Source organism: Lampetra planeri, chromosome 4 (genome assembly GCF_965212315.1).
Source record: "Lampetra planeri chromosome 4, kcLamPlan1.2.h2, whole genome shotgun sequence".
NCBI classification, from domain to species: domain Eukaryota; kingdom Metazoa; phylum Chordata; class Hyperoartia; order Petromyzontiformes; family Petromyzontidae; genus Lampetra; species Lampetra planeri.
Genome location: NC_136110.1, coordinates 1,093,038 through 1,115,568, shown reverse-complemented (window position 1 = coordinate 1,115,568; position 22,531 = coordinate 1,093,038). Strand labels below are relative to the sequence as shown.

The 22,531-nt window shown below is 48.2% G+C and overlaps 2 protein-coding genes across 4 annotated transcripts in view; one reads left to right on the top strand and one right to left on the bottom strand.

Moving 5' to 3' along the window:
- KIF20B (kinesin family member 20B) overlaps nt 1-9,639 on the bottom strand; it is a 37,616-nt gene extending 27,977 nt beyond the window's left edge. For 2 of the 3 annotated variants that reach the window (XM_078592948.1, XM_078592950.1), the window contains exons 1-12: nt 8,395-8,568; nt 6,674-6,824; nt 6,318-6,416; nt 6,017-6,133; nt 5,506-5,644; nt 4,380-4,564; nt 3,767-3,857; nt 3,218-3,442; nt 2,389-2,500; nt 1,659-1,730; nt 920-1,069; nt 101-266 (exon numbers count right to left, since the gene is read on the bottom strand). In XM_078592948.1, coding sequence (XP_078449074.1) covers nt 101-266; nt 920-1,069; nt 1,659-1,730; nt 2,389-2,500; nt 3,218-3,442; nt 3,767-3,857; nt 4,380-4,564; nt 5,506-5,644; nt 6,017-6,133; nt 6,318-6,416; nt 6,674-6,811 — 1,494 coding nt within the window. In that variant the 5' untranslated portion in view covers nt 6,812-6,824; nt 8,395-8,568. Of the gene's footprint in view, nt 1-100; nt 267-919; nt 1,070-1,658; nt 1,731-2,388; nt 2,501-3,217; nt 3,443-3,766; nt 3,858-4,379; nt 4,565-5,505; nt 5,645-6,016; nt 6,134-6,317; nt 6,417-6,673; nt 6,825-8,394; nt 8,569-9,568 lie in introns of those variants that run through there. The other variant, XM_078592949.1, reaches the window with a different exon arrangement.
- Nucleotides 9,640-10,401: 762 nt separating this feature from the next.
- On the top strand, nt 10,402-20,775 carry RPP30 (ribonuclease P/MRP subunit p30). The gene is made up of 11 exons (XM_078592947.1): nt 10,402-10,611; nt 11,865-11,920; nt 12,265-12,321; nt 12,815-12,889; nt 13,286-13,348; nt 13,587-13,676; nt 15,341-15,457; nt 15,676-15,705; nt 16,705-16,742; nt 18,220-18,299; nt 19,762-20,775. Exons 1-11 carry the CDS (start codon nt 10,530-10,532, stop codon nt 19,950-19,952), a joined length of 879 nt encoding a protein of 292 aa, XP_078449073.1. The 5' UTR covers nt 10,402-10,529; the 3' UTR covers nt 19,953-20,775.
- Nucleotides 20,776-22,531: the final 1,756 nt, after the last annotated feature.

The window sequence follows — 22,531 nt, the reverse complement described above, 5'->3', positions numbered from 1 at the left end:
GCGTGCCTGTATGTGTGCGTGTACGCGTGCGGGCATGTACAACCGTGTGCATGCGTGCTCATAAGTGTGCATGCGTGTGCAAGCCGCGGTGCGACTTCACCTGTTTTGCGATTGCGGAAAAGCGCAGCACGTTGAGGTTCTCCGTGTACCAGGAGGTGCTGGGGTTGATGTTGACCACCATGCATGTTTTGCCCCTGCCCAAGAAGTAGACTTGGAAGAGCCGTGTAAGTTTGCTCTCCCTGAACGGCACCACACGGCTGTTCAGCCTGCGTTCGCACAATGCACGCAACATGCACGGCATTAGTCTGTGCATCTGTGTATCTCTCTGTTCGACAAAAAATTTGTTCAACACAAATTGTAAGTTTCGATTGTTAAGAAACAAATCGTGCACACACATGGATTATGTAACGCTTGTCAACATGTTTGTCTTCGGAAGTAATTAGCAGTATGGAAGCCAAAAAGAAAAATGCACTAATTTGTACATTTTATTTTTGTTCTGCTATTTTATCACCTAATAGCAATGCAACTTTAGACTACAGATTTGTTACGAAAGTCATCAGGTGATGCACTGTTTCCTGACAGAGTTCTGAATAGGAATGTCATTGTCTCGTAAATAACACCAATGGCACAATACTATCATTGGGAGACCATTGTATTTCGTTCTTGGTGGAATACCAATCTGCAGCTAGGAACCACAATATGAAATGCATATTAGTAGTTTTTAATAACAAAATAAAGTCTCAATGTGCTGCACTGCCTCTGATAAATTTCATTTTATTTTCATAAATAAACCCGTATTCATTGAAACTGGTGAAGCAGTCTTCAGGAGTTCAACGGACAAAGATAGATACACATACAAATAAAATAAGCACACAACCCACAGCAGCTTTATTAGACGTGGGGCGTGTGCAGAGCTCACCTGTTGGCCTGTTGGTTGAAGCGCAACGCGGTGATGCACTTGCCGAGCGCGAGCAGCGACGTGTTGATGTTGCACGCCTCCTGCAGCCGGTCGGCAACGTTATGCGTGCGGCTTGACCGCTCCGAGCCAGCCAGATCGCAGATCGAGAACCTGCGGCATTTCATGCTCGCCGTTAGCATGCCAACGTCACTTTTTTATACGAAGGTAAAGTGTACATTTACATCCAGAGACAGAGTGAACACATGCATACGGGGAACACAGGCTAAATACGTAACAAACTGTTTAGAACAGAAGGTGAGCTTGGGAAGGACGCATCGCTTTAACAGATGACGGTTGATGGTCAGGAATAATGATGGGAGTGACAGCCAAGAATGGGATGCCTCCGAGAGGACATCCTCCAAGAACTCAACGACCCAGGTATGGCTATAACATCAGGGGCAAGTGCCCCCTCCCCCCTTGACTAAATTGCATTGACAATAATTTTTTAGTAAAACAACCCTCATTACCAAGAACACATGGGAGGCCGTCATACAGCAGTGGACTTATAAAGGGCTTAAATTATTAGTTTTTTATTATTACACAATTGCTAAATACACAAAAAAAGCTGGACCCTTTAAGGGACGAATATAACCTAGAAAACAATTGCAGCAAGAATGCTTATTTGCAATGCAATGTAATTTTTCATCATTGCTACCCTCACCTTCATTGAACATTTTTCCCTGTATCAATCAACACTCACTCGTTTATTGCGGTGACCTCCGGCTTAGCTCCCTTCTCGAGCCGAATGAGTCGGATAGTGAAGATGCTGTGGCTGTAAAGAAAACGTGGAAATACAAAGAATCGCCCGTTAACATATGACCCCACACGGGCGTTTCGTTGCCCACTCAGCTATCAAACTAGTTCAGAAATTCCCCCATGACAATGGTCCACTTCATAAATGCATTCACACGCGACCGACACAACTTGAAACAAACTACAGGGTAGGCCTCCAAATCATCCTCAATGCATTTCATGTTGTCGCATCTCAGAAGATAAACAGGACGAGCCTGGTTTGTACTTGAATGGGAGATTACAAAAGCGCTATATAAAATCCTAGATAAGATTACCTGGGATTCAAGATCAAAATCAGAATCTGTATTCATACTTGAGGAATCCGATGAGCTATGAAGCTCTTTTTCACTTATGTCCAGTAGAATACCAGGTACTGTAGCCTTGGGCTAAAAGCTAGCCAGGAGATAGCAGAACAGCAATCGATATTAAATGTGTAGAGCTTGGAGAAGATACCCCCTCATACGTGTTGGTTTTCCCCAGGATCTTTAGTTTCCTCCTTCAAAGTCAAACTCCCATTCGTCTATCTGGCCATCACAACAAAATAACCCTCCTGAAAGAGTCTTGAGACTCAATAATCTAAGAAAAACGATTGAGTATTATTTTTCTTTTTCACCCTCCCACAGAATTACACACAGTACCTCCGGCTAGAGTTGAGGTTGAGCTTGGTGGAGGCGAAACTCTGGTTCTTCCGGCCAGCATTTAGAAGGGTCAGCACCTCAATGACATTGTGCACTTGAACCCACTTGATATCTGCAGATGCACACACCACCGGTAATACATTATGAGCAACTCGTTTTCTCAGTCTCATACGTGCAATCTCATTTGTAGTCTTAGCTGCCCGTCTCATATTTCGTTTATACCGTTATCTCATCTGGTACGTTTCATCCGTTGCAATCATGAGCCTAATGGAAAACATTGCAATAGAAAAATGATTGATTCTTCCATGCACAATTCGATGCGTGTATTGCAAGCCTCGCGACCAATTTTAACTCGACGAAAAATTGTACAGCTACCAACCTCACACGCTGCCAACAATTCCACTCACCGCACCACCTCCACACCTCCTCACAATTTTGTTTTTATCCCAAACTTTTATCCCATGGAAGCGGATATCACAGGCGTACAGTACTTCAAAGATTCCGTTAAGTGAATTCTGGTCCACACATTATGGGTGAGCACTTTCCCACCCACCCTGCCAGAGATTAATGTCTGTTTCATGAGTCATAGCAATATATAAATTCCTAAAGTTGGAATTTAGCCATGTTAAGTGTAGAACCAAGTTAATGCAATTCGTTTTTTATGCAGCCATCGGTGTGACGAGGCTGAGGCCGTTGACTCGCTATTCTTTGGGAACCCGGTTTAATCACAGACTGCTGAAACGTACATTCCATCTGAGACTCTCAGCTGTGCCGGCTGAGCGCTTTGACCTTTGAGCCACCCGGCTGCCACCTCTCCCCATTCCTGTACCTTTTATGAAGGGGCCCTTGTGCTGATCCTCTGCCATGTGCAAGATGTGGCGCTGGGCCAGGCGTGTGGCCGGCGTAAAGTCAAGAAGGTCGTAAATCAGCTCATTGTAGATCTCGTAGAATGCCACCCACACAGAGTAGCTGCGCTCCTTTTCCGACGGCTCAAGGCTAACGCAGTCGCTGATGGCTTTGCGACCCTCCAGTTCGCTTAAGGACTGTGACGGTCCTGCAATAGACACATGAGCAGACACTTTTAGCAGGATGGTATTAGCAGACACTTTGATTGATACCTACACATTCCTCCTGAAAGCAGGCACTTTCTGGTAGAGCGTTTTACAGTAATAATTATTCAAATACATCCCTCTAAAAACCGTGCACTTTTAGCAATTACAGTAATTAAACTGTAACGTATTTATTCATAAAAGCTTCTCTGAGCGCGACGTTTTTTTGCCAATTTTACTCCAATCACACTCACTTCAATCAGCCGAATCGTTTGCACTTTTCCTCCACTGCCATGTTCACAGTGAGAGTATAGGCATGGGTGACTTACCCCCACACATGATGGATTCCTGCAATGTCCCATCGGTGGACGTCAAAGATTTCCCATTGGTTTTGTCCAAGTCTAAAAGGCTGCGGTTTGCCTGCAAATGAAGGTACAAGCAACTGAAAATTATAACAAAGATGCAAACCAAAAAAGACAGATTTTATATTTTAGCTACCTGTACTGTGTGTCCCAAGCTGTCCTACACAGGTTTGAAGCTTTGTTAATTAAAGTGGCAAGTGATATTTGAACCGGTCCTATGGCCCTCATTCACCAACCAACACTGATCAGGGAGGTTTATGGTCATTTCCATGACCAATACAGCATGAGAAAGGACCCCAGTTTGCAGTGGAATGACAAAGGGCTGTAAACTAATATTATATTTTCTTATTGTATGCAACTGATTCACATGAGCCCTGCAGCTATTAGATAGGATACCATTTAGCGCCTCGATAAACATTTTGATTCTTCAATCAAACAGAAATTTATCACATAGGTGGTTTAGCTTGAATTTTTCCACTCCTAATCAGGCTGTAGATTGATATAAATTTACCCGGACAGCATCTAACAAGCAACATTTGACCTTTGTGCTTTCAAGGACCCTTCTCCCTCGGGTTCCTACCTTCTTAGCGAGCGCGAGGAGCGCGCTCTGCGCCGCCTGTTCCTCCACTATTGTACGCGGGTCCAGGTGCAGCACCTCGGAGCTCCGGTACGGTTTATACTCAGGCACTGAGCACACATGACCCTGCAAGCTGTTGAAGAGGAGGTCCAGGGTGCGGGGCAGAAGGCCCCCGTCCTTAACCGTGCCTGCCAGCGGACAGCAGAGGAACACAGTCAGGTGGTGTCAACTAACACTTTCTAAGTTTCAACATGTATCTGAATCACCTCTCCAGCGCTGGTGCAGTGAGTAGCACACAATGCTATGATCCTGATAACCTGGTTTTGATTTCTGGCAACAACTCGAATTAGTTACAAGAAATAATCTGAGCCAGATAATAACATGGGAGGAGGGGAGCACAATAACACTGATACAATAGGAACTTTTTCTTACTTGCTTTCCTTTTCCTTATATTCTCTTTGTCCTTCTATTCTCATTTAATTACATCTGTGCCATCAGAACCATACGATGAGACAATGTGCCCATTCGGAAGTCGCGCACAGCAATGCATAGTTCCGAATGTTCAAAAATGGAGAAAGAGAAGGAAATCACTAAACTAATCCTGAATTCTCTTTCACGTCACCTTTTCTATCCACACACTAGAATGTGTTTTTCAACATGCACTGATAAAGACAGAAAAGTTCAACACAGTCGAATTATCCTTTTTTCAGAGCTAGAAAAAGCTGAATAATGTGAAAAACTAAATTTTACATGATGGATCTTCTTTGTGGAGTCATTGACCAGGTGGATGCATTCAAATTTACTCCACTTGAGAAGCCGTTTAATCACAGGTGGCTGAGAGCAAGATTTTAACACAAAATGTCAAGTGTCAGCTGAGTACTCTGATAAAGTATTAACGCCCTGAGCCACCAATACACTATGGTGGTCTTCGAAAGCCCTGAAATTATTAGTCCATTCCAAGCTGATACAATGATGGGCTATATAAAAATCAAGAGGCTTAGCATACAGTACACTCAGCACTAATGCAGCTTACGCAGAACCAATAACATGATAAGCAACGTTGGCTATGTACGGTGCAAAAAAACTTTAACATACATACACGATATCCACCATCTCTGCCACTGTGTACCTTGCACGGTGTAGGTCTTGCCAGAGTTAGTTACGCCATAGGTGAACACGAGGCAGTTGTTTCCCAGGAGGAATTCTTTCACGAGTGGCTTGACGGTGTTATCAAACACCTCTTTCTGGCTCACCTCTGGCCCATATACCTGATGTGCAAAATAAAAACAACATGATAATCACTGGGGCAACCCTTGGAAACATGCCTAAGGTTAAGGGGTAAACACGGAAGAGACACGCACCGTCAAAGGCATCTCGCGCTAAGTTCAAATTCGGTGCCATGTTTTTGTTTAACAAGCCACTGCAAAACATTTCTTATATATATTGAAACAAATATTTACTGGGTAGATCGTGTGACCTGGCTGATTTTTTTTTCATCAATCGCTTCCCGTTGGTTGTTTTTGGACTTCATGGAAAGACACAGAAAATGCTTGAATCGGTTTTAGAAAGTTGGTGGAAACGTGGGGTTCAAGTAACCTCTCTTGTGCATGTCTACCAAACTGCTGGCGGGGGGCACTCACGTGTGTGAAGCTGTATCGTTGTATTGTCTGTTCGATCCGATCCCCCTGCTTCAGGGAGAGGTTTTTATTCGGAACGTGCAGCAGGAGGCTTCCATCCCCTTCCACAACCACGCACGACTGCAACAGCACACAATGTGTGAAACAATGCATTAAGAACACAATTGTCAACAATTTAAAGGTGGAGTACAACAAAGCGATCACTGTGAAACCTTGTTAAGAAGTCCCCATTGCTTGTGTTTTCCACATCCATCATCTCATTTTGTAATAGGTAACACAAACATCTAGGAAACCTTTGACCAACCTCTTCCACAGCCTCGCTGCTGTTGCCGGAAACTCGCTTGATCCTGGCGTACACGCGCAGGTGCTCCCTAGTGTCCACATCTTCTGGCGGCGTATTCTCCTGTAGCGTATGCAGTCAAGCGTCAAACACCACAGGGTGTGAAACCAATGCTTTACCACCCAAAAGTGCCTTTTTTAATGACCTTGTGAAACAGAGAATACTGTATGATTGTTATATATTTTTCCCAATATTAATCCAATCTTTTGTAAGTATGGTGTAAATTAGACACAGGACAGCAATTGTCGTGCAGTCACTGGTCTAGTAGTCGCGTGTGAAGCGACTGAAACTCTCATGAGCTACACAGCGTGTACACACACCGATGGGGAGATGACGGAGAACTCCGGGAAAAGGCGCCTGCGTTCGGGGAGGTATTCTATATCTGTTGTGGACTCCAAGACATTGTCAATGTCCTTGTAGGGCGACTCGACATAGCGGAAGGTCGAAGGGTTCGCCATCTCACTCAACAACCTTGAGGAAAGTTGAGCAAAAGCCAAAAGGGGAAAAGCACATTAATAAGTGATCACCAGCAGCATCATAATCATCATCGCAAACCCACTTAAATGTTTGCTTTTTAATGTAAGCCAGTCCTCGGCCATCATCATTAAAGCAAGCCTGATTGTGATGAGATGATCATCATGGCCACCAACACCATCACTCCCACCACATCATAAGGATTACCAGAGCATCACCACCAAATCATTATCCAATAATTATCTTCATCAATATTATCACATACTTGCTCAATGCTATTCGAACATTGTTCTTAAAACCTCTGATCCTATTGAAATGATAACTGATGCCCGAGAATGAGTCGCGAGTAGAAAATGAGTTTTCTTCAACAAGATACGACACTACATAATTTTACTTCTAATATAATGTATTTGTATTTAGTCATACATTTTGATTCAAGGGGTTGTCTTAATTTGTACTAAAAGGTAAACTATTAATACGGAAATTTATATCAATTGATCATGAAACGTTAAAAAATGAAATTATTCTCTGGACAACTGTTGGTTACTACATCTGTTGTTGTTTGACTTGCATCCCACTGGAATTTTTGCACACAGCGTTGGTAATACGGTGCTTTTACTGGAAGTTTTTGCAGTTTTTTTCCTGGATTTTTCTGCTTGCGCGTAGTCACTTTAAGATGTTTTCTTGTTCATGTTTTTTTTTGGTTTGTTGCGGTTGCACACGATTCAAGAGCCGAATGGCTCACAGGGCTATACCAAATAAATGAAACTGAAAACTGAATGAATCTCTTGGTCTCTCTGTGTATGTTATGACGAACGGCCAACAGTCACCTCACGTGTTCCTTCGAAGGCAGCGTTATTGACCGATGTTGAGGGGTTTGTTTTATTTACAATCAAGTGAGATAGATTAAAACAATAACAGGGGCACTATCAGCTGAAATTACACATGTACAGACGATCGCCCGCGGTACTTACTCAACATAATTTAGAATCCCGAGATTAAACGTCTCTGTGCAAGGGTTGTCCACTCTCTCAATTGACGCACACATAGCAAACACGTAATGACGCGTATAGAAATATACAACATTTAACCTACACAGTATGCATTTGTATATTGAACAGCGGAATAGCAATGCCAACACAACCGCGACTGCCACTCGTGTTATTTTTTTAAAATCGCGGCTGCGAAGAGATCTTCACCCAGCAGTGGATAAAGGCCGGTAATCTGTACATCCCTTTGTCAATCGACTGCTAAATTAAATGTCCCCTCCTGAGGAGATTGTTTGAACAACTATACTTCACCACGCTGGACATTAGTGATTATAATCGATTATTGTATTAGCAGTCACAGCGAATACAGCGCCTTTCATTCATTTTCGAAGTATAAATACAATTGTTTCTCATGACAATAATGATTTTAATTGTGATTTATAAGCCGTTAAACCCGCTGGGGCCTTATCACAGAACCACGCTCTCCAGAAAGTAAAGTTTAGAACTTCGCCTCAGAACACAACAAAATCCCAACATTTTGTCAGCAAAATCTCACGATCGCACACTCATCCTCTTACCGCTTGGTGACGATCACTTTTTTTGTTTTCGTAAAATGTACACGACGTTAATATACTTTGCTTATCTCGATTAAAAAGGAATACATTTAAACCGAGGCGCCCTTTTCGCGCTCGTCCTGCTCGCGACTCCCGCGGGGCGAAGCGGGGCGGTGGAGCCGTTGGGCCTCAGCCGTTAGGTCGAGCAGCCAATCACAAGAGCGGAAGGGCGATGCTACTCGCCTCTGATTGGTCCTCGACGCAATGTCACGAAATTCAAAATAAATAAAAGAAGATGAATCCCTGCAGTCACGAAAGCTTTAAATCGAAATTTAAATAAATTAACGCCTGTGGGAGGGCGGGGCTCCGGGGGTGGGAGGGGCTCCGCGGTGGGAGGGGGTCCGGGGTGGGCGGGGCTCCGAGGGTGGGAGGGGCTCCGCGGGTGGGAGGGGCCGCGAGGTTAAAGGCGCAGCCCTGAAATTTCTTACTCGTGCCGCTGCTGGGTGGACGGGCTCGCTAACTCGGGGAGCGGTGGTGCAGCGGTGAGCGCGCTGCGCCACCGGACCCCGGCGACTCGAGTTCGATTCCGGCTCACGGCCAACACCAGTGACGATTATTTGAACCGGTCATGGGAGTCCACTAGGTCGACTCAGCCTCAAATGAGTACCTGGCGCGGTGTGTAAACATCGCCACTGTGGAGACAAAGGCGGCCGGGCGTGGTGTTGGCCCTCGTGTGCTGTGCCGATCTAGGTGCTACTCTCTAACAGCATTTGCACCAACAGTCCACACACAGTAATGTGACAGACATCAACAAGGATGACAACGCAAAAAGTTGGACTTTAGTTTGAAAATAAAGGCAGGAAGGCGTCAGAATCATTCTTGTTTAAAATCACAGCGCTGGAAACTGAGAATCCAGAACCAAAGAAGTGCAGTAGCCTGTGCGTGTGCGCTCAGCGTGGACGGGTCATCATTTGATGAAAGCGACCACCAAGCCAGCGGTGGAGGTTATACGTTCAGTTCTAGATTTGAAGCTTCCGTGACTGCAAGGATTCATACTCTTAGGTTTCTTCGGTAAAGTCATGTTGGTAAAAATAAATAATAAACATAATAGAAATAATAATAGAAATTAAATAATAAATAACAATTACTTTTTTCTATAATTATTTTTTTATTATTTATGTTTATAAGTTCAGCTCACCAGTATAGAAGACGTATAAAAGGGACTCAATAGTGAATGAGTTGGTAGCCTCTAGTCCTGTACCGTAGTCGTCCACGCAATATTTGGGTGTCGTTTGGAGGCGCCACGCCTCGTCGAGCCCAACTCGCGTCGTGATTGGTTCATTTGAACCGTCACTTGTTGAAACCACGTGATTGCGCACGTTGCCCCTATTAAATGTAATATTTATATATTTGTTATTAGCGGTCTTGTCCAATGCTGTGCGATGCAGTTGTGCATGAACGACGCTACATGCGTGACAAAAAGAGCTTTAAAGCTCATGGGATTCCTCCGCTGGAAATAAATATTCTGATGTTTAACACGTAAGAGGCTTTTGCGATCAATGTCATGCATAATATAGATTTTTTTGGGGGGGGGGGGGGGGGGGATTAGATCGCGTAAATATTATTGTGTCGTTAAACCCGCCAACCACCCGACATAGCCAATTAATAAGGTTTGTCACGTAAACAACATGCCGACACACCGGTGTGCTGTACTAGTAACGAATCGGCATGTTCTGTTCACGTGACAACCCTTACTAATTGGCTGTGGCAGGTTTAACAACACATTTTATATTTCCGCGATCAAACCCAAAAAAAAACTTGTGTAAAATATTCTGATAAATATAATTTTCAAAACGCGACCAACGGAATTCGCGGAAACCTCCTACGGCGAGCCACACGCGTGACGTGCTGACCCTGCGTCGGACATCTTACGTCGGGGAGCGGCAAAGAATGCCATTGGTCGAGACGAGCAGTGGCGTCACAGACGCCGCCCCGCCCTTCCCCCGCAGCAACAACGCGACGAGCATGCTCCCTACCTAAGATGGCCGCTTGAGGAGGCACGCGCGGCGAGAACAACACAAGAACCACCACGACGGGGTCGCGATTCAAGACGCCAAAGCCGGCACGCTCGAAGCAACGGCGCGCGCGATATCACGGCAATGTCTGCCGAGCTGAACCTGACGGGGGGCGCCAACGCTAAGCCGCAGCACCTGCAGAGCGTCGTGGAGGCGGCAGCGAGGCGTAAGTGCGGCCCGGGACATGCGCCGGAGGCCACGCCGCACACGCGTGCCGAGCACACACGTGTATGTACAGTGCACTGTACAGTAAACAGAGTGGGTCAATGTTGTTTCTTTTAGAACTTCAATTCTCGCGACCTACCACGGTACACCCCACTCCCCCCCCTAGGGTTTATCCCCCACGTGTTCATCAACGCAACGCTAAAGTTGTTAGGCTTGTGAGTGAATTCCTCGCAAATTGGATAGCACCACTACGCTCTGAACCCACTAAGCACAGCGGGGTAAAGTTTGGCCAAACAACCCCCCGTGACCGACACGGCGTGGGGAAGGCCTTCATCCAGCAGTGCATCGTAGATCGGTGTCGTCGTTTCCGCCGCACGTGTTGTACAGTGGGTGACTTGCGACACGTGCGCGAGTGTGAATAAATGTGTTCGCCAACCGTCAGTCATGTGTGGCGTGTAATTGACTTGATGCGCATTTGAAAGGGGAAGGCAGATTACGGTGAGATAAATACGTTAGTTACCCATACATGTAATTGTCCGTCGTATTAAAACAAGCTAAATTATAGCATTGCTTGTAATGAAACCGACCACGGGAGGGGGGGGGGGCATATGCCCCTGAATAACAGTACACACTACACGATATCGTCCCAGTGTGTGCCCCAAACCTTTCAGAGGCACTCAGATTCAAATGAAAGAGGTCATCACGGCCGAGTGTCGTCCATGTCAACCACACCGCTGCCGTGTGCCAGATGCCAACAGTTGCACGGTCGAAATCGGTGCCAAATTGCATCGTTCCTGCCCGAGAAACTGCACGCAACCGTCGTGTATTGTTCATCTCGCCCCGTGCAGCAGGCATCTCCAAATAGTTTGATGCAAACACAAACCTCGGTCACCCCCCCGACACACACTTTGTCACCTATCACTGCACCCCCCTCCCCCACCTGTCTGGAGACCCAGAACATCGGTGTTTTATTGATCCTTAGCAGAGAAAATACATTGAATGGTTTTTATCGTTATTAATGTAGGACGCTAGTTAAATATCTTGACATTTTTGCATCTTACCACCCCCCGCTCCCCCCTTGGGAGGTTTCTAAATCTTCCTCTGGCCACGTGTGGCCACGGACCTCATGGAATGAGGTCACGGACCGTACAGAATGGGGTCACGCGCAATGGGTTCCGCACCGCGCATTTAAGGAAACATTTTGTCTTTGTTTCATGTGTTTTGTATTTGCTGTGGTTTTACATTTTTTCCCAGTGGGATATTCAACCGTGGCCATCACAACCGTGGTGGATTTGAGTGCGAAGGGCCAGGTGGGTACGTCGCGGTGACGCGCGCCATGGCGGGCGCACGCGGCTTGAGATTTCGTTGGCACACGACACAAGGAAAATCACGACAACACCTACGATACTTTTTTTATTCTGGCTTTTCGGCAATTTTTTCCAAATTTGTGGTCTCGGTGCCCTGTCGCGAGATGAAGAAGCCATTCGGGGTGGGTGGAGGGGGGAGTGGAGGTAACGACTGTGCCCCTTTGGCCTCACACCGCGTGTGTGCGTGCCTCTGTCCTCCGTGACGGCGTGTACTGAAATTCCAGGCGAGTAGCGCGCCACAACGTTTTTCCCCTGTGTGAAAGCTCTGCTCTTGCGGTTCTGCACAGGAAATCAAGCGACCGCAGATCCCGCAGTTCCTCCTGGAGAATCCTCCAAAAGTACAGGTCCGTGATGGCACTCGCACGCGCCCACCGTCCCGGTGTAGCGGGGGTAACCACACCTGAGCAATCGGTTGCAAAACTTGGTTGCATGCAACTGAATGGTTTATATGTTGACGTTGTTGTGACCGGTCGCGAGCAGCTGTGCGACTGCTCGACCCTTCTCAGCGATCTGCGGCGACGTATATCATCGCTTGCGAGTATGATTGGTGGTGACGGTTCTGAGTGCGCTCTTTCATTTCCTCGTTGCACAACCACTCGCTCAGACGCGGACAATGCAGTTGCAGGCGATTGCATTGCGTGATTTGGGGAAAGATTTGGTTGTGCAGCTTATCGCTCAAGTGTGTACCTGGCGTGAATGTGAAATGAGCTACCTGCTGGCCTAGCAACACGATGCTAACTATCTTGGTTTTTGTCTGTAATTAGCCTTGCGCTCCCTTTGGCTGTGTTGTTGTTGGTGGAGGTGGTGGTGGGAACTAACTCATGCGATGTTTTTCAGGGCTCAGGAAAACCCTTGAAGATCCTGACGCGGCTGACAGCTATCATCACAGACCCGTCCCATGGGAACAAAATGGTAAATGTGTTTTTGTTCGTACAATTTTTCATGAATTGTGATATCGGTTTGCAGGCTCTTTATAAATGGTAGGGCTCATGTGGCTACAGGGCATATAAAATTAAGTTGTGGCTGCCAACCGGTGGTTTAAGTTTTAGGGTTATGGCCAGCATTACTATGGGAGTTATGGTTTAAAATTTAGCTTTTAAGGTTTAGGGATTAGAGTTTAAGGTTAACCTGCTGGAGATTTATTTTGCGGACGCCTCTTATAAAAAATGTTAAATCAGAAGCTGCATTTGGCCGACGGCCCATCGGTTCCCCAGCCCTGTTGTCGACGGCGTGCGTTGTTTACGGCCGATGGCTCGGCAGAATCACGAGAGCTCCGTGCTGACGAGCGCGCCCGTCTGTGTTGTGCAGCGCACAGGTCTGGAATGCTACGACATCATTGCCGTGATGCCCAAGTCGGAGAAAGTGTTTCACGTGAGTGTGTTTGTTAGTGGTGCTCATTAAAAACGCTCGGGCGAGAGCTTGCGGAAATATTTATTCCGCTACATCTCTCTCGCTTCTCTTGTATGTCTCTCTAATCTGTATCTATTTATCTCGGTGGGCCAATATCTCTCGGGGGACCACTCCGAGACCTGGCTCACGGTGGTGTGGGTGGCCGCCAGTTAAAACAAACCTGTTTCTCCAACGCGCGTGTTTCCGTGGCGAACACCAGATGGCGTGCATGGATCTCGACGTGGACATCATCGTCATCGACGGCACGGAGCGCCAGCCGTTTTACTTTCGCCACCCGTCCGTCCGAGGGGTGAGGACGGACGCGGATGTTCTCTCGCTCTCTGATTGGTCGCTGTTGCTGCTGCTGCTGCCTTCAACGGGATCCAAAGATCGCTCCAAAATTAGAGATTTTAATTTTTTTTACAAAGCAACAACAGAAAAATTGTTGCCACGACAGTCGCTCACGCTTTCCCTCTTGAGAGCCAACATAAGCAGAAATCTCTTGTGCGCCTCTGCGTGTAAATGAAAATATTTTTAGTCCATCATCCTGTTGGCTTTCTTTGGGCGAGAATCAATCTGTTGTTGATCTGAAAACGTTGCATCGGGTAGCGGTGAAAACGGGCGGCTCGGCAGACTCACAATTGTCGCGTCAAAAACACTTGCGCTAGCGAGGCGGAGAGCGTGGGATTGAGACCTGGTTTCATCCACCAGCGATTGCGCCGAAATTCTCGAATGTCGCATGACACGTGAACCTCTGCGTCACCGTTCAATACCATGAGATATTGAGCATCTGTACCTAAATGGTGGTGCACGCCTGATCCACTGTGGCAAGATGTTGACGACCTCGCCTGGTATGGAGGAGGTTGTTGGTTCGATCCCGACCCTGACGCCTGCTGTATATTTGGAGTTTGCATGTTCTCCCCTTGGACGCAAGGCAAGTGTTTTTGACACGTCCTCTGGCTTTTCCCTCCACATTTAGAAACATGCGTTTACATTTGCATGTAATAGGCCAGGTCGCATTTGAAAAAGAGCTATATAGCTCAGTGGGCCTCACTTGGTAAAATAAGAATACTTTAGTCATCCAGCACTTTGGAGGCGAGGGTGGGTGGTTCACGTCGATGTTTGTCAAACTCACAAACCTGCTGGGCTTTGAGAAAGCCAGGAGATGCCAGTAGAGCAAGGGTTTTGAATGATATCTGTGTGGAGCTTTGTTATCCCTTCACACACTTGGTGGGTTTTCTCCAGATGCTTTCATTCATTTCCGCATGAAGCCAAACGCTCCTTATTTAAAAAGGAATTGACCAACAATCTAAAATGTAGCAGGAACCTCCCAAATGCGAGTCTTGAGGCATTGTTACTAACATCCTGTCTTGGCTTACGAGTCGGTGGTGCTGGTGGTGGTGGTGATGGTGGTTGTGTTGCTGCTGGTGGTGGTGATAAGTTGCTTGCATTTTGTTCTGATTGTTTTACTTCGTTGACAATATAGAAATTGTTTCTTTAATTTTGGTGACCCAAATCACTCTTGCAAACGAGAATTTCTCCCGGCCTCTTGAGTTCTCACCTGGTTAAATAAAACTCGCAACTGTTGTACCTGTGGCACACCACAGGAAAGGAAGTAGAGTCAAGGATGTTTTATTTATATTTATTTTAAAAAGGAGCTGCAAAGACAAGAGAAAAAATGGGAAATTATAGGGAAAGGATGGAAAAGGAACGGAGAAACAGGAGCAAATGTTCAGGAGAGATGAGGATTGGGAGCAAGATGCTACATGAGGACCTCGACGCTGCTGCATGGAAGAGGAGCAGTATCTGTCTTCACAGAGGGGTGGGTGGGGTGGGCAGGAGAAGGGAGGGGTTCAGAGTAGATGGGCGGGGGGGGGGCCCACACAGAAGTCACGTGATTTAAGGGAGGCTCGAACTGATGTCGAGAGTCGAGCTTGAAACCGGCAACCCGCGCGTCGCCCCATCGGAGTGCAGGCCATCGCGCGCGGCGTGTTCTTCGAGCTGTCGTACTCGCCCGCCGTTCGCGACGCCGCCGCACGGCGGAGCACCATCTCCAACGCGCTCAGCCTCACGCTGGTCTGCAAGGGCAAGGTGAGCGAGCTGAGGGTACCCACATTTCACCCCGCCGTGGCTTGAAATCATTGTTTTGTGACATGGGGCAAAGACACGAAGTGAAATGCATGTTTGAGCCTTTGTCATGTATGTTGCTCGCTGCTGGGGAGCGTGGCTTTGGGGAGAAAGAGAGATAATGAGCTTGATTGGTGTTGAGGAGGGCCACGGGATGTTACAGAGCTCTGTTTGTTTTTCAGAATGTCATCATCTCCAGCGGCACCGACAACGTAAGTCATCACTTCCATGCGTTTGTCTTACGTTTGATTTATTTAAAGGCAGACGAAAGCCAAAACACACAGCTCTTACCTTGGACATACACAACACACCCATCACACCCCGTCCCTGCGGACCGCAACGTCACATTATTTATGATTACAGCTTGACGTAGTTTATAGAATTATTAAAAGTCACTTAGTGAAATGACCTTTGCGTTATTATGCATTATTAACGCGTGGTGACATCACCTTCACAGCCGTAAATTGCGACCGGAATTCAACTTTGTAACGTCTCCATTATATGGATGAGTGATGACATCGTTGGCAAAAAAACTGACGTGACATTGTTTGATCACAGCTGAAATTTAGACAAATTAATCACAAAATGAAATGTGATGCGATGGGGTTTTTGTTTTGTGCGTTCATTGGTGATCAGGATAGCATCATCGGCGCACTACGCTTGGCAAGCCTCTTGAACAACAGGCAACTGAAATCCAGATTTGATCCCAGGATCTCAGCGGTGCTGGCTCAGTGTCTCTGACCTCTGACCTCCGAGCCATCTGGTGACCTCAACCAACGAGCTTTTGCTCTTTAATTTAGTGAGCTGCAGAATAGCATGGCCTGCGGTTTAGTCATCGGTCGTTGGATGCGAGAGTACGGAATGAAGGAAGAATTCACCTCCCCACCCTGGCAATTCCTTGAATTTTTACGATCGTCATGAGACTGACAGTACAAGATGGACAATTCAGACGAGGTGGAACCACGAAGACAACACGAGACGGACAATACTAGCGAGATGAGACGTCGCAAATGAGACGTTTGAAATTAAGCAAAAAAATATTATCCACTTGAATCGAATCGTGACCTCGAATCGTGCACGCATGTCTAATTGTGACATTGCAGAGGGGCTGAGTCGATGGGAGCCTGTTCAGTGAGAGATTTGTGGCATCATGCGTGAGTTACTGCCGTCTTTGTCGCTCACTGTGTTTTTGTGCCCCTCTTGTGAAACAGCCGCTCTATCTACGAGGACCCTATGATGTCGCCAACCTGTATCCTTTCGCACAGACGCTGTTTATACCCCCCCTCCCCCATATCCTTAATTGGATTTTGAGGCACTCGCTGTTAAAGAGCATAGATTGAGGTTAGAATGGGGGTGGTGTGTGCCTGCAATTGCCCACGCCAGGCCGCTTTTCCCCAGTGCCGATGTTTACACCCCCGCACCAGGAACTAATGTAAGGCTGGTCCGGCCTACGAGGACACTCAGTATATTGGCAGCTATCTCCGTCTACTGACGTTAAACGCTGGACAGAAACCAAACTCGGCTCGCCGGGTTCGTGACGCAGTGCGGTCACCAGCGCTCTGCCCCAGTGTGAGGAAGCAAGGAGGCAAAACAACGCGCTTGTCCCGAGCGCAAGGCTTTTTAATCGAGGAGGAGTTTTTTTTCTTATCTGCAAGATCAGAAGCTCCGGGGCAGGGGGGGCTTTCCCACCTTAAGAGACAACTGTCGCCACGTGCTGTTATCTGCGGAGATAACAACACGCGTATGTGTGTGTATACACAGCGTTTGTGGAGCGCATTTGCCCCCCTCGGGCTGTTTATGACTCAGACGCGTGATTTGTTTTATTCAGAGCTCTCCCCGCCGTTCCGAAATAGAGATGCCGGCTGTGTGTGGAAGCACGAGTTTTGAGAGCGACGTTCCAATTCCTGTGGAATCTGGTCTTCGTGCGTAGGAGTCAGTGCTGGAACAAAGCGTGCCCCTCTCCCCACCCCCGTCCCCGCCAACACCTCCACGCTTCTCCGCACAGACAAAAACGCTCGGGACAGACTCAGGATGAAAGCACACAGCGATGACATTATCAAAGGAGCTCGTGCATGTGTAGCGTTGAAACCACCACGTGAATGGACAGCAGGCGTGCAACAAATCTCCAATTCACACCACCATTCCCTAAGTCTCCCCCAATGCCTCCCAGGGGCGGAGTTTGAACCAGGCCCCGGCTCCAGCTCCTCCCGCTGCTGTTGTGCGAGCAGCCACCGTAACGACGATTCAGCCCGGCACCTCCCCAAGTGCGAGCCGCGGCTCGAAGCCCGGATCCCGACGGTGCTCGCCCAGTGCCTCGAACTGCTGAGCCACCCGGCCAGGGTCTGAACAAGTCCTCCCGTGCTGTGAGCTACGGATTAGCGTGGCCTGTGGTTTTTTTTCTTCGAATGAATGAGATTTGGTAAAGGGAGCAATTCTTGCCTGGCAGAGATTTCGATTAATTTGGTGGGGTGGTCAGAATTAGATTTGTGAATCCTTTTTCCTCTGTTTTTTGACATCGTTTTGCGCAGTTTTGTATGCGTCGTTACGTCAAGCGTAACGGTAGCGTACCGCGTGATTTATTGATGGGATCGTCATAATCATGATAGCGACGATGTTGACTCATGATCGATAATAGCAAATATATAATGACGGTGATGACGTCCTGTCGGTTCTGCTGCTCGTCCGCACGCCCTTGGCCTTTGACCTTGCACCCCTGTGATGGCTAGCGCCCTGCTGTTCGGCCTGTCGGAGAGCGAGGGGAAGAACGCCGTCTCCTCCAACTGCCGTGCAGTCATCATCCACGCAAGTTCGTACTGCCTCTCCCACCCTCAGAAACCTCACCGCCTGCCCTCAAAAACCTTATCACCCACCCTCAGAAACCCCATTGCTCCGCCCTCAAAAACCTCATCACCCACCCTCAGAAACCCCATTGCTCCGCCCTCAAAAACCTCATCACCCACCCTCAGAAACCCCATTGCTCCGCCCTCAAAAACCTCATCGCTCGCTTTCAAAAACCTCATCCTTGACTTCCGTCTGTCCTCTTCATCACCATCACTGATTAATGATGGCACAGCCAACTCGAGATTCCCTGCGGTAGTGCGGGGGAGGGGCGGCCCGGACCTCACGACAACACGGATTACACAGCGAGCACAGGGTCGGCCTAGAGAAGCACACGCATCACTCCGCTGTGTTCCATGGGCGTGAAGACGTAGATTGGTCTCGCCTGTGCCTTTGTGATGGTTCAATTTGAGAAAAGTAGATCTTGACTTAAAGCTTTCGTGACTGCAGGAATTCATATTCTTGGGTCTTTCGGTAAAGTGACTTTACTAAAAGACCTAAGAATTTGAGAAAAGTATTGATGTTTAATTGCTACCGTAAGGCTCACGGTTATTGTCATTTCTAAAGAGTCAACAAACGAGACTAGACACAGCAAAGGGGACGGAGCGAGCGAAACGACGCAGCCGACTCGGGACAGTCAAACAGGCACGACAGACTGACGATTAGCTGGCACGGTTGGCTACGTAGGGCGCGAAAGAAGTTCTACGTACGTACAAACGAGACGCAAAGACGGAACAAGCGAGAGACGGTGCCGCACCTGTGAAGAAGAACGTACTGTTCACACGACGCTAACCGGACAAACGAAACAGACGACCAAATGCACCGCCAGGACAGTACGATGAGACGAACACAACCCGACAGATTTTTCCATCAAATAAGAGCCCAATTTCTCATCACAAGCGTTCACCGATTTGCCAGGTTTGAAGTCGTCGCGCGTTTTAACGATAGGCGGCGGTAAAGCTGCAGCCCTGCAACTGCCCGCTGTCGCTGACAGAGAGGGCCTCCGCTCACACAGGGGCCTAGGCGTGTTGGGGCAAGCGGGAGTTACCCACACTTTACTCCACCGCGTGCGCCCTGCCGATTGACCGCGGTTGAACCCATTCACACCGCTGGGTGGACAGACGGTGTGGGGGTGGGGATTTAGGCAACTTTGTGGACGTCTGTGAAAGGGAGCCAAATAGCTCATCGGGTTCTTCCAGTCTTAACGGAGATTCTGATTCTGAACTTCCGCCGTTGTTTCAACTGCCGCGCCTGGAGATGGTAATCAAACTGGCGATCTCTACTCTGCAAGTCAAGCGCTGCTGACCTCTGCCCTGCTGAAGCAGCATGTTTAATAATAATAAACGTTTTTTTTTATTTATGCCGCTACGTTTCCTCCTGACGTAGAGCTCCTGATTTATTGCTTTGTGGTTTTGTTTTTTTATTCCAAGAAACGAGGAAGATGGCCAAGGGCGTCATCCTGACGGAGAGACTCGGTGACCCCGGCGGAGGGGAGAAGGACGCCAAGTCGACCGTGGAGGCGAAGAGAGGGGCGGACGAGGTGGAGGAGGTAGCAGCCGCGGTGGCAAAAGACGAGGGGGTGGAGGAAGGACCTGCAAAAAAGAAATCTCGGAAAAAGTGACGAGTTTGGAGCCATTTCGCCACGTCAATCGCGTGACGCGAGAAGAGGCGACCCAAACAAAGTGTTCTGTTTATGACTAAACAATGACCGATGGTACAGCGGAAGATTTTTTTTTATTAAATACATTATTTTGTACTTCTTCCCCTCATTTATTTTAGTTTTGTACCAGTCGTGCCATCGGCGTTGCGTCGTCACGAAGCGTGGTCTCAGAAATCTCACACAGCGGCCCCCGTTGGTGTTGTTTCGTGGGTGGCCCGCAGAAGCGGGTATCTCGGAGCTACTGCTAAGATCCCCTTTTTCAAGCGACCACCGGTCCACACGCGGACACCGTCCCACTCGCTGTGCGTACGAGAGTGACGTTTGTTGCGCGGCAAGTCGTCATATCCGCATTTTGTTATTGTCCGAGCTGTCCAAATTAGGTGCGGAACCAAAATTGAATGTCCCGTCGCTGATCGCCGGGCTGAGGCCATCGGGTCACTACAGAGCGACAGTTTTAAAACTTCTGTAAATATGAAACTACAGGTTTTCACCTTTCAATCCCCTCGGGTCTTATCCAAATAGCGAATTCCTACGTCGGCACTTCGAGCCGTGACGTGTCCGTGGTGCTCTCCAAGAGCTCTCTAGAACCCCCCCCCCCACGTCTCGCAGAGGCTCTCCCGCCAGTAGAGCGCTCCCCTGCAGGGTGTTTAGGCCTACTCTTTCACACCGGTCGTGACGTCCTGGAAGTGTAAATACAAAATAAGCTGCTTGATTTTGTGTGTGTATTTCGAGGGTTGAGTGTTTCCTTCATTAAATAACGGCTGTGTGTACAGTTCCTTCCCGACGTGGTTTCCGCTCTCATCTTTAAAGCGACGTTTGTTGTTGTCAACTTCAATCCGTGCGGATTTGTTCTGTTGCCGGGGGAGCCGATGGCAACCCTAGGCACCGGTCGGAGGCGTGGCGAATACCCGGCCGCCTTTGTCTCCCTTGTGTAAACATTTACACTGCGCCGGGTACTCGTTTGAGGCTGAGTTAACCTAGGGGAGGCACCTCCGATTAGCACGTTTGGCTACGTACGGTGGGAAAAAAGTTGAACTCGGGTCAGCGGGGTTCGTGGCGCAGCGTGGCGCTAACCACCACCCCTCCACCGGACGAATGAACAACACGGCAATATATTTCACTCGTGAACAAATGTCGAAATCGGTTAATGACACAACAGGCGTCTGAACATTTCTGCATTTAGGGGGGGGGGACTGCGCCCCCCCCCTCCATGCCCTCCCCGTCCTGCCCGGGCTTCTCCCGGCCTGGTGTCTGAGAAAGTCTGGACCTGAGCATCCTCGCGGGAGATCTCCTGCGTGGAGCGCGCCGTCTCCCGCGCTCCAATCACGCCACGGTTTATTTGTACAATCATTACTGTCGCCGATTCAGCAGCAGCAGCAGGAATTGAGTGGACAACACCCAACTAACAAAACAAAGCGTTACAACAAAATCACTCGCGAATGGCTCTGCCGGCTTTCCCACCAAACGGTTTCATTAACCCAACGAGAGAATATTCTCGGGGTTTAGTCTCGGCGCAGTTTTGATTATTTTGAGTTGTGCGCGTGAATGGCGAATTCAAGCAAATTGAAGAGGCGACTCAATGGACGGCAAAGCCACTCGGGCTGTCTGTGTGTGCGCGCGTTATACAGAAACCATTAACAGGTCTTGAACAACTGCGTACACGGTTATCTTGTCTTAACATCAAAATACATTCGAGCAAATGTGTGGCCCGCTGACAGGCGGAAGTGACACGGGAGTGACGGCCGTGGATCGGGTTTCGTCCTCGTTAGTACTCGTCAGCACGGTTTAGCCGCCAACTCTCGATGCTTCAGTGTGTGCATCTGGGAACCCATCGATGCCGACTCGCCACTTCCACGCTTACAGGTCCCATTGGCTGAGCTAATGGCGACAAGAATCACGTCTGGAAATGACGAGAGAGACCTATCGCAACAGAAACGCGTGGTTGTACCGGCCTGATCGTGGTTGTGGCGGTGGTGACCATTGCCATGATTCTGATGATGACTGATGCTGTTGATATGATATACGTAACAATGTGTACGTGAGACCGCATCTTACAAACGCTGTAGAAACCGGCTATAGTTCTTGTGTAGAGTAGAGGAAGCCAGTCCAGAGATCGAGGAGTCTCGAGTCTAGACTTGGACAGGGTAGTAGGGGGGGTCGACAGCACGGATGACTGGGGGGAAGGAGTATCAGACCACGGCGTGGGGAAGCAGATGTTGATGATGGCGTTGGTCAGCTCCCAAGTCGGATTTGGGTCAAGCCCTCTGACACATCACAGCACAGCTGCGTTAGATCATGAGTATTGTAGTTGTTGCCGCCTGTGTTGTTATTCATATGCGGCTACGTGGCGAGACGGATTCCCACCAAGGAGAACTCACCCCTGCCATGGGAACGTGGACATTCACCACAACAGCAGCACACAGAGATGAGTGGCACCGGGATGATTAGTGGTCGGTTATGGAGGTGGTGGTGAGTGGGGTTGTGAGGATCAGGGTGGTGAGTGGTGGTGAGTGTTGGGTTGTGAATTTTGAGATGGTGGT

Excerpts from the sequence above, each read along its gene's own strand:
- RPP30 (XM_078592947.1), top strand. The coding sequence starts at position 10,530 with ATGTCTGCCGAGCTGAACCTGACGGGGGGCGCCAACGCTAAGCCGCAG. Across the intron at positions 13,349-13,586 it reads AGTCGGAGAAAGTGTTTCAC|ATGGCGTGCATGGATCTCGA; the intron begins GTGAGTGTGTTT and ends GGCGAACACCAG. Across the intron at positions 16,743-18,219 it reads CCCTATGATGTCGCCAACCT|CGCCCTGCTGTTCGGCCTGT; the intron begins GTATCCTTTCGC and ends TGTGATGGCTAG.